Source organism: Lycorma delicatula, chromosome 5 (assembly GCF_047948215.1).
Source record: "Lycorma delicatula isolate Av1 chromosome 5, ASM4794821v1, whole genome shotgun sequence".
NCBI lineage: Eukaryota > Metazoa > Arthropoda > Insecta > Hemiptera > Fulgoridae > Lycorma > Lycorma delicatula.
This window is the reverse complement of record NC_134459.1, coordinates 150,518,613-150,530,892: the sequence shown is the minus strand read 5'-3', so window position 1 is coordinate 150,530,892 and position 12,280 is coordinate 150,518,613. Positions and strand designations below refer to the sequence as shown.

General features: G+C 29.8%; 1 protein-coding gene across 1 annotated transcript; it reads left to right on the top strand.

Annotated features, from left to right (window-relative positions):
- Positions 1 to 497: 497 nt before the first annotated feature.
- On the top strand, positions 498 to 10,501 carry LOC142325767 (high affinity cAMP-specific and IBMX-insensitive 3',5'-cyclic phosphodiesterase 8-like). The gene is made up of 3 exons (XM_075367799.1): positions 498 to 651; positions 4,941 to 5,059; positions 10,440 to 10,501. Exons 1-3 carry the CDS (start codon positions 527 to 529, stop codon positions 10,499 to 10,501), a joined length of 306 nt encoding a protein of 101 aa, XP_075223914.1. The 5' UTR covers positions 498 to 526.
- Positions 10,502 to 12,280: the final 1,779 nt, after the last annotated feature.

Below are 12,280 nucleotides of genomic sequence, written 5' to 3'. Positions count from 1 at the left end.
TTTAAGTTCTTAATATTTTACTCATTTTATTTTATGTTATAACATTAAAGGTTACACAAAAGGGTTAGGGATAAAAACGTTTAACAACCATGTCTGGTATAGTCTTGACATCATGCTGCAATGAACCTATGCCTTCCAATAATAGATTCTGTATTACTCATTTTTCTGTGACTTAAGACATTGAGAAGTTTTGTAAATTAGATCTTTAATCTGAGAGGCTGCCATCCATGTAGTTGTGTAAGATGTTAATACTTCAGGCAAACAAGATTATAAAAACTTTTATAGGTTATCTTGAGGCTTATTTCTGATCAAAGTCAGGGTACAGTGAAGTCATTGAGCCTTGCATAACAAATTATCTAGAATTTGCAAATATATCTGTAAAATTGTTAAAGTAACTTTTATAGATTGTAATGTGAAAATATATATGTGAAAGTATAGATTGTAAATTTTAGAAAAATATTGCCAATTTAAAAAAATAAACAGTTTAACTAATCGGAATCTCCCATTATTTCATCAATTAGGTAATATGGACCAAGTCATTAGTCAGCTTGAAAAAGGTGCAGACTGGAATGGTAAAATCAGCTGGAGATCTAAGAATGGAGAATATATCACATTGCACTGTCGAGTTATGGCGTTCAGTGAAGTTGGAATGTAAGGTGTTATCTAAATATATATGTTTTGTTTATTATATTTAGTGAATAAATTTGTTTACTATTTACTCATTCAAAGTTATTAATGCTATTGACTGCTACTGCAAATAACTGCAATATCTGTTATACCTGCAGATATATCTTATTGCAGATTATATTTGCAGATACTGCAACTCTTAATTTCACTAGTAACCCACGCTTTTCCATTGACTTCGTACTGAATAGGCCAAGATTTAACGTTAGCGAAACAATGTGGTTTTTTCGATTTACCAGTAAAGAGAGGTTTCAACTTTTCTGTCCCCGACATGTTCGCACCTAAAATAACTGTGACACGATCTTTATCACCTTGAAAAGTTTTATCAGGTAAAGATTTTTAAAACTGCCCAGTTTCGTCAACGTTAAAAATGTTCACTGTTTACCCACGTATTACAAACTTCATTTACTAGCACTTTCACCACAAACATCTTTAAAGATTATTCCATGCCTATCTCTAAACTTATTAGACCAACCCACATTAGCTTTGAAATTTGTACAATTGTCTTCACAGTACTCAGCTTTTTCAAGTAAAATTGGTCCACTTACCGTGACTGTTTTTTAATCACTCTAAAACGCTTTTGTCAACATCGGGATACTGACTGACTTTACTCTTTTGATAACGCCCGAGTTACAGATACGATCTTTCAAAAATTTTGTTTATCGTTGAAAGCGTGTTGGGTGATATTGCGAATTTTGTTGCGATCACGTTTTTCTTTTTTTTCCCTCATCTACTTCCATTATGAGCCTTTTTTTATAATCTAACGATTATGTTTCTAATTTCTTTATGACTTTTAAAAAAGAACAAAAAGAGTGTAAAACCAACTATCCAAACTAAATTCAAACTAAACCCGTAAAAATCGGTTGTAAGGAAAGAATAAGAACACCCTTGTTTACAGTACCACACAAACCAAGACAGACGTACGAAAACTTGCATACAAGCTTTTTTTTTGTTTAGCCTCCGGTAACTATCGTTCAGATAATACTTCAGAAGATGAATGAGGATAATATGTATGAGTGTAAATGAAGTGTAGTCTTGTACATTCTCAGTTTGACCATTCCTGAGATGTATGGTTAATTGAAACCCAACCACCAAAGAACACCGGTATCCACGATCTAACATTCAGATCCGTGTAAAAATAACTGGCTTTACTAAGACTTGAATGCTGCAACTCTCGACTTCCAAATCAGCTGATTTGGGAAGACGCGTTCACCACTAGACCAACCCGATGGGTTTTGCGTTCGAGCTGAGATGGTTAAAAAGGCACATTGACCAAGTCTTCTTACGACAAATGAGTTCCGGTGAATACTGACGCGTGATGTGTAAGATTTCGCTTCCTTCTTTACTTATGTTGATTCATTCTTCAGGAAATAAATCACATTTCATGTTTGTGAACTGAAAATAATATCGGTATTGCAGGTTCAATGTTGAACTGGGTTTTTTTTATTTTATTTTTTTGTAATAAACTAATCAAATTTTTTTCTTCGACTTACAGGATTTTTGTTTGAGTTAAAGGAATTACGTTTCACATAACGTAATACAATACGGTCGGGAATTAGAATAAATTTCGAGTTACAGGAATTGTATTCACTATCCTGGAATACAGAATAATTAATATTATTACCACCATTGTTGTTTTTACACATTTAAACAAATTAGCTATCACTTTGTCCATAATGATACACCTAAGATGTTTCTAATAAAACAAAATTAAAAATTCATACAGCTAAAGAGGTATTATTGTTTTAAAAATTAATAGATGCCATTTTGAAATTTGTCTTGTCTCAAAATTTTGAGTCTTTTTGCTGAAAATGGTGATTTCAACACTTATTCATACCAAATTTTATCAAAATATTTCAATCTGTTCTTGAGATATAAATTTTTTATTGCAAAAACAAAATGACTCCCTAAGTTTATCTACATATTTTGGGGTACTCTGCATATTACAAATTGTTGAATGTGTGGGTTGTGTGTCAATGTCATCTTTATAACTATTACCATTTAGCAGAGATACCATGGCAACTACGTATGTGCTGTGTCCCAACAGTAATTTGAAATGTTTGATTTCATTTTAATACAAGGTTTAACATTTTCTCATATTACAGGTAAGCTAGTTAGTTGGCATAACGGTAAAATTCTGCCTTCTTATTCAGTTTTTCCTTGGTTCAATCCTTAGCAAGGTTATAGCTTTCTTTTCCTCATCATTATAAAAAAATTATTTATTATTGTCCATACGTGTTTTGAGTGAATAAATGAGTAAATAATTTCTAAATGGTCTATTTGAAATTTATCATTAACTTATGAATAACCCAATATATGAAACTATTAATTATAAATACACTTCCAAGTATTAAAACCAATAGTCACAACAACCAAATTAAAAATTATTTCATAAGATTCTCATCATATTTGGTGACCAAATCAATATAGATAACAAGTTGAGTAAAAGGTTGTGTACACAAAAAAATGTTCAAAGTGCCGGGTGATTTAAAAGCGTATAAAAATATACTTAGATAACTTACAAATTCAGTTGAGGTCTCATTTCATAGCAAAACACATCAAGTTTTGACTCGCACAGTCAAAAGTCTAATTAGGCAACCAGCGCTGCCACCAGTTTTGTTAAAAATGGATACACTTACTGGTGCAGAACATGCTCACTGTATTTTGATGTCACGGTCTGTAGTCACTAACTGCATTTGTATGTAATTTTCATAGAGAGTACAGTAATGGAGCCTTCTAGTAAGTAGGCATACAATTTATTCTTGGCACCAAACCTTCATTGAGACAAGTTGTTCTGTTAAACATACAAAATCACCAGGATGCCCACACATCCCTGAAACTGTTGTGGAACAACTCAGAGAAAGCTTTTTACGTAATCTGAAGAAATCAACTTGACGTGTGTCATGTGAGACTGCGATACCAGAAACAACTGTTTGGCAAATTTTATGTAAATGATTGCATTTGAAGCCATACAAACTAACCATGGTTCAACACATTGCAGATGATGACAAAACTGCTTGACTGCAGTTTTGTGTGGAAATGATAGATAGAATTGCAGACAACAATATAATTTTTAGTGATGAGTCAATGTTTTACATCAGCGGCAAGGTGAATACCTGTAACTGCCACATATGGGCTAGCGAAAACCCTCATGAAACTGCAGCAAATTCGTGATAGCGTTTTTTGTGTCCAAAGAAAATAAAGATTTTAGGACTGTTCTTCTTCCAGGAGACAACCATAAATGGTATCATAATGGTATTGGATATGCTTCAAAATTTTCTAATTCCTCAGTTAGACGATGATGACCAAGATGGACGCCATTAATACCAGCAAGGCAGGAGCACCATCTCACTACATCCTAGAAGTTCAAGATTTTCTTGATACTCGATTCCCAGGTCAGTGGATTGGTCATGAAAGTCCAATTGTATGGCCACCTTGCTCACCAGATTTGAATCCGTTACATTTTTCTTGTGGAAATTCATTTAAGATCTGGTTTATGTACCACCTTTGCCAGCTGATCTTGTTGAGTTAAGAGGTTTGAATTACGTCATAGCTGCAGGGGTAATGCCCGACTTGCCGGCTACAGTCTGAAATGAAATCAACTTCAGGTGGACTGTAAGACACATTACAAATGGAAGCCATATCGAACCAAAGTGAATATTGAGTGACAAACTTGATGTGTTTTTCTATGCAATGACATCTTAACCGAATCTGTAAGTTTTCTCAATAAATGTTTATATGCTTTTAAAGTTGTGAAGTCCTTTTTGAATTACCTAGTATTATATTAGATATTTTTAATTGATGTTATATAATGTTCAGTGGATGAATCCTTTTCCTCACAACCGTAGTTTAGCTTTGTAATGAATTATTAAAGTATTTAAATAAATTTACTTATATAAATTTGTAAAAAAATTAGTCAAAATTTAATTTAAAAAAATGTTTATATTCATTAAGTTATATTTTATTTATTTGTGTTTTTTTTATGGTAATAGTGACCATATAATTAATTATAATTGTATATTGCATGATAATTTTAAATATTTTACGATTACTTCTTTGAAATCCCTAGAATCTGTTTTTTTTTTAAGTTTCCTGGAAAATGTTTCTTATGAAAGATTTTTGTATTAATATTTTTTATTCATTGACTAAATGTTACTTTAATTTTAATTAAAGTACTATTTTAATTTTTTAAATAAAATATTTTAAACATTTTAATTTTTTTGAACTCTTAATCATATTGATCAAATTATTTTCAGTGAAGCAACACATTATATATACATGCAAGAAAATCCTCATGAGCCTACAATTTGTTCTTGTGGAAGTGTTCCTTCTGTACAAAAAGGATCATATGACGTCAAATCTATCAATAGTGAAGGTTAGTTAACTTTTTTTAAATAGTGTAAACTCACAGAGATTATGCATGGTATTGTATTAGCTCACAAAAATTATGCATGATATAGCTTAGTTGAACTTAGATATATATGGCCAAGGTGAATAAATATAATTTATTTATTTATTAATAATTAGTGAGAAATTTAATTGGATTTTCAATGTATTATCCACCCATGAATAATTTTAAAAAAATATATACATATATATAGTGAAATACAAAAGTAAATGAGGCTTATAAAGGGAGAAAGTTGTATTAAAATCATTTATTGAAATGTCTTTGTCTTTTCATATGATCTAGTTTGGTGATTAATAATTATATTAGCTACAGAATTCTCACCGAAAGCGTTTCTCTGATATTACATTATTGTTTTATGAAATTACATCATTGCTCTGTGCTTTTTCCATGATTCTGTAGCTCCCAGAATTAAATATACATAACAATTTGTAATAGTGATCAGTTTAAAAGTTGGTTAAATCTCATTTCTTGTCTCAGACTTTTTCATCAATGCTGTTGATCAGTACTCATGATGAAGCTGTTTTATATCAGTACCCATGATCTGGCATATTTTTAAACTATTCTTTGATTGTTTTATTATTTGGTTGTAAGCTAATTAAATACTGTTTTTTTGTCCATCTAAAAAGAATAGAATGTTTTTCCTAATATGGTGTATAACATATTAATGAATATTAAATGTAGCCCTAAATTATTACAAAAAAGTTGAAAAATTTTTTTATTTTTTAAATCAAAATTAGTGTAAAAGTACTTGTAATCTTCATCTAGTAAAACAATGAAATACAGCAAAAATTTTGAGAAAAAATTACTCATTTTCTAAAGAAATGAAAAGGTGCTTCTAGAATGTAATTATATTTAGAGAAATTATAATAGATATTGACAGCATCAGTTATATACTTCTTCAAAAAAGACCTTTACTATTTGGTCAATTAGTATATATGATGTGTTTTAAGTTTTTTTTTGTTTTGGTACTATTAGTACCAAGTAGAATGAAAATTTCACTAATATTCAACAAGAAATGTAAAATGTGTTTACTTTAATCTACTGACATTGTTAAATACATACTGCAGATTACAGTACTGTAAAAGTAAAATTGCAAATTTTAATATATAAAAAGGTATTTTTTCTCTAAGCTAAATACAAAGAAAATATTGAAAATAATTCATCAAGAAAATGTAACTTTTATTAAAATTAAGAAAACGTTGCAGTGTAAAAAAAATCCCTTACCTTATTTTTATTGATTTTAAGATAAAGTTTAAAATTATTAAATATCAGGAATTTACACCACGTTGCCTCGGCTCTTTATATCTTGTTTCCATGAACTGGTTTGTAAATGTAAATCCTGTTATGTGTAGTGCTTGTATGTGTATTCTTTGTTACTGTGATTGAATGTGCACCTGGTCTGTACGATGTAATTTTAATTTGATAACTGCAGTTAATTTATGTACCCCTTGTGTGTTGTTTTTATCAACTTCTTTTAAAGTGAATCTATATGACCTTGTTTATTTTTTTTGGTTTTAAGAGTAAGATACATTTTTCCTCTGAGAAAAAATATTCTCTCAAGTAGCTGTCCTTTCCAGTAATTCTGTATGAATGTTACCTATTGGATATTATCATTATGTATTTTTTGACACAATATACTGTATTTTGAAAATGAGACATTGTTATTGTCTTTTTTTTCAAAAGTTTTGTAATATTTTTAAATTATCAAAGCACCATGCATATATCTTCTTGATGGTTGCTCAAACCCTTACTAAGGTTCTTACATTAACTCTTCAGCTTCTGAAATCCTCAATATAGAGTATATCAGGATCATACCTGCACTCATAAAACCAAAAATTGTGAAAGAAGGCTTAGGATAAGGAAAATGGATGGAGGGTGAAAGAGAAAAGCAATCCCTCTGGGGTAGTTTATAATCTTGTACAAGATCTTAAATTTTCCTTAGAATTTATCTACTGACTTTTAACTTGTATATTTGATAGTAGATCTTTTTCGTATGGTGTTGGGATTTTTCTTAGTCGATATTGACAAAAAGCTTCAACTGTATTGCTAAAAAATAACTACTAGAGTATATAATACAATATTTTACAGTAGCATGATGATTATTTAACATAATTGTAAAATTAATTGTTTATTCAAATTTAACAATACTTCTTGTTAATTACACCCAGGTTGAGGTTTCCATGAATACCTTCCCTCCAATTACTCCATAAGTCAGTCCTTTTCTGTTGTAAGTCATTGCATATCTTCTTTATCTCTTTTTATATTACTCTATCACCTTGTTCCTTGTTTATATCATGGACTTTCTCCTTGATAAGGCTTTCCTCAGTTTTTTATTTGAGATGGTACTTCCACACCCCTTAAATACATTTTGGATTTGTACTCTCACATATCACTCCTATTTTATTTCTTTTAATTTTTACAATAATGTTCTCAAAAATATATTTCATTTCTTTTCTTCTAAATGGATTTTAGATTTCTCCTAAAATCTAAAATCCATCCTCCTACATATTTTATAAGAATTGGTGCTGAATAAACTTTAAAAGCATTATTGCTTAAATTTATAAGACACACAAACTTTTTCAATAAAAGATAAAAACAGTTTGGTCCCTGTTTACTTAAATAAACAAATTTACTTAGTACCCTTCACAGACATATAACTCTGGTTTATATGTTGTTATTGTATATGTTTATGTCATTTATAACTTCCTAAATTACTGCTTTCTTTTTTTTATCATTTGGTCAGAATTCTAAAAAAAGCTTTTCTATGAAAAAAATGTTTAAAGATCTTTAATTCATTTTTTGCTAAAATGGATCCATAAAGAAAGTTGAGAGATCTTCCTTCAAGATTTGATTCAGGATTAAGATAAGTTTATAATTTATCCTCAGTTTTTGTTTGAATCAGTTTTATTGTTCTTACATAATTCACAGACTAACTAACTGGATAATGGACACTATTCAGATTGCAGATTAATTTGTTTTCAACTTTACATGAAATGCTGAGATACTGTTAAAAAACTGTTTTGAAAAACGTATCACAAAGATTTAATTTTATAAGATGTAAATTAACTTAAAATCAAAATTAAGTTATTCCCTACTTTCAGATGTTAGTAGTTTTACAAGTTCTAACTGGTAAGATAAGTCTTATCAGGAAAGATTTCATGATTCATGTGAAAAATTATGACCTCAAATTTGAAAAAGTCAAAATAATAACTAACTATATTCAAATATTTTTAATTTTGATCATATTTTGAATGTAGTCTTAATTTTATAATTAAATTATATGAGGGTCATTCAAATATAAACTGGAATTTTAGTAATAGTATAGTAATAGTGGGTATAAGTGTTGGGAGTGTGCATATAACCTTGAACATCAGTCTCTACAATCTAATATTCAGATCTGTATAAAAATATTAACTGCCTTAACTAGAATTAAACCTTAGAATTCTCGACTTCAAAATCAGCTGATTTGCGATGATGAATTCACCAATAGACCAATCTGGTGGATTAGAATGTGTACTCTTGGAATTATTCATGTGAAGGTTGAATCCCAACTGGAATTCATATCTCTTGTAATAAGAAAAAAAATTGCATAAATTATATAAATTTTCCAACATTCCTTCCTTCATATTTTAAATACAGGTATATAAAAACTTTTAAAGAAATATATCTGTACTGCTAAAAAGTATTTTTATGTCGCAGAATTAATGCTCAAGTAAAGGACTAAAGCTACTTGAATTTTGTTAAGTATATAACGAATTATGAAATTTTTCAATTACTGCTGATGGACAAACCTCTTATTGTGAATTTTTTATATCCATTTGCAACCTAAAACCAATACTGATCTTGTATAAGAACTTCTTTCCAAATTAGAAAAAAAACAAATTAATTATATTAGCTTCTTTCAAACTTCAGCTTCTTTCTGATTCTGAAGTGTTAACATAATTTCCCACATAAGTTTGTCAGGGACTCTTAACAATGATGATATTCCTCCATTTCTTATAAAAAGATATACTAAATTTATAACAAATTTATAACAAGTCAAGTGTTTTAATTGCTTATTAATAAACAGTACATTTAAAACAGGAGTTCTTCACATTATTTCAAGTATAGTAAATTAATTCTAGTAAATAAATCTAGTATTCATCATGTCTTTATCTTTAAAGAGGAAAATTGGTTCTCAGTTAGAATTAAAAAATTACCATCCCATATCAATTTTATCATTTCCATGAATTATTTAAAGCAATTAGGAAGTTGATCACTTAGAAGATAATAAAGGAAGTTGATAGCTTAGAAGATAATAAATTATTGTCTGATAGCCAGTTTTAGTTTTTGTGAAAGTAGAAGTACCATTAATGACTTTATATCTTGTGTTGTTAGTGCCTTGGGCAGGTCTTGAAGGGGTCATAGGGTTATTTTGTGATTTCAGTAAGTCCTTTGATGTGTTAAGCATTTTCTCCTGATTTAGAAACCATGCATTATGGGGTGATTGGTGATTGGACTGTAAAAGAGCTTGGGAGTTGATTGGGTTTCATGAGGTACCAACAGTCAGTTTGTTAATATCACTTTCTCCAGATATTAGATAAGATCAGAGGGTGATTCTGGTATTCAAACGGTTGTATTAATGAAAGTATACAAATTATCTTTATTGTATTAGAAGAGGAAGTCAGATTAATTTATTAAAGGTAGCTGAGAAGGAAAAATGTTATCAATTATAAAAATTACTTTTATCAAACCAGCAATTTTTAATTTAAACAATATTTGGAATTCAGTAAAAAATATGACCCTGGTAAATGTATGGAAGAATTTGTTAAGTGATGAAATAGAAAATAAATTACGAAAAATATTTATGTGAAGCAAGTCACCAGACTTTTGTGTAATTTTCTAAAGAAGATGAGGAATTTATGGTATATATGTGCAAAATTGGTTAGAAGATTATTTGATATTAATAGATTAAATTTTGTGAAGATTGTGCTATTCATATTGAAGTATATTTTAAAATGATTTTGTGTTTGGATATTGTGATAATATCGTGCTTGTTATAATAAATTTGTTGTTAAATTTCCTTTTTTTATACTGCTTATATATCTATACTAAATTTTTTTTAAATATTGGAGAGTATTTTTCTTTCATTTTTCAAGCTATTAACTAGAGTGAGCAATGAATTTAGTTAGAAATATTGTTGGCGGTCAGCTTTATTTGAAATAGCTCTTAATAGTAATAATCTTATAATTTTACATTCATTATTTTATTAAAAACTTGAAATGGTTCATTTTATTTAGTTTGTAATGTATTGAACAAAAATTGAATAATTATTTTTTATATAGGTTTATATTATTGTCTTTTACAGGTTTATTAAGAGTTTACCATCTGAAACAAGTAGCCAACTCCTTCTGGCTGAAGAAAATTTAAAAAAAGGGGACCTTACTCCTGCAATGGATATCTTTTCTGCTGGGTAAGGTATTTTTTTAATTTTATTCTTATTATTATTTGAAATAGTAGTAGTATTTTACATGCTTTTTGACAGTCTTATTGGTTGTTAATATTTTTTTTTTTTTTTGTCTTCAGTCATTTGACTGGTTTGATGCAGCTCTCCAAGATTCCCTATCTAGTGCTAGTCGTTTCATTTCAGTATACCCTCTACATCCTACATCCCCAACAATTTGTTTTACATACTCCAAACGTGGCCTGCCTACACAATTTTTCCCTTCTACCTGTCCTTCCAATATTAAAGCGACTATTCCAGGATGCCTTAGTACATGGCCTATAAGTCTGTCTCTTCTTTTTACTATATTTTTCCAAATGCTACTTTCTTCACCTATTTGCCGCAATACCTCTTCATTTGTCACTTTATCCACCCATCTGATTTTTAACATTCTCCTATAGCACCACATTTCAAAAGCTTCTAATCTTTTCTTCTCAGATACTCCGATTGTCCAAGTTTCACTTCCATATAAAGCGACACTCCAAACATACACTTTCAAAAATCTTTTCCTGACATTTAAATTCATTTTTGATGTAAACAAATTATATTTCTTACTGAAGGCTCGTTTAGCTTGTGCTATTCGGCATTTTATATCGCTCCTGCTTCGTCCATCTTTAGTAATTTTACTTCCCAAATAACAAAATTCTTCTACCTCCATAATCTTTTCTCCTCCTATTTTCACATTCAGTGGTCCATCTTTATTATTTCTACTACATTTCATTACTTTTGTTTTGTTCTTGTTTATTTTCATGCGATAGTTTTTGCGTAGGACTTCATCTATGCCGTTCATTGTTTCTTCTAAATCCTTTTTACTCTCGGCTAGAATTACTATATCATCAGCAAATCGTAGCATCTTTATCTTTTCACCTTGTACTGTTACTCCGAATCTAAATTGTTCTTTAACATCATTAACTGCTAGTTCCATGTAAAGATTAAAAAGTAACGGCGATAGGGAACATCCTTGTCGGACTCCCTTTCTTATTAGGGCTTCTTTCTTATGTTCTTCAATTGTTATTGTTGCTGTTTGGTTCCTGTACATGTTAGCAATTGTTCTTCTGTCTCTGTATTTGAACCCTAATTTTTTTAAAATGCTGAACATTTTATTCCAGTCTACGTTATCGAAAGCCTTTTCTAGGTCTATAAACGCCAAGTATGTTGGTTTGTTTTTCATTAATCTTCCTTCTACTATTAATCTGAGGCCTAAAATTGCTTCCCTTGTCCCTATACTTTTCCTGAAACCAAATTGGTCTTCTCCTAACACTTCTTCCACTCTCCTCTCAATTCTTCTGTATAAAATTCTAGTTAAGATTTTTGATGCATGACTAGTTAAACTAATTGTTCTGTATTCTTCACATTTATCTGCCCCTGCTTTCTTTGGTATCATAACTATAACACTTTTTTTGAAGTCTGATGGAAATTCCCCATTTTCATAAATATTACACACCAGTTTGTATAATCTATCAATCGCTTCCTCACCTGCACTGCGCAGTAATTCTACAGGTATTCCGTCTATTCCAGGAGCCTTTCTGCCATTTAAATCTTTTAATGCTCTCTTAAATTCAGATCTCAGTATTGTTTCTCCCATTTCATCCTCCTCAACTTCCTCTTCTTCCTCTATAACACCATTTTCTAATTCATTTCCTCCGTATAACTCTTCAATATATTCCACCCATCTATCGACTTTACCTTTCGTATTATATATTGGT

Excerpts from the sequence above, each read along its gene's own strand:
- LOC142325767 (XM_075367799.1), top strand. The coding sequence starts at position 527 with ATGGACCAAGTCATTAGTCAGCTTGAAAAAGGTGCAGACTGGAATGGT. Across the intron at positions 652-4,940 it reads GCGTTCAGTGAAGTTGGAAT|TGAAGCAACACATTATATAT; the intron begins GTAAGGTGTTAT and ends AATTATTTTCAG. Across the intron at positions 5,060-10,439 it reads CAAATCTATCAATAGTGAAG|GTTTATTAAGAGTTTACCAT; the intron begins GTTAGTTAACTT and ends TGTCTTTTACAG.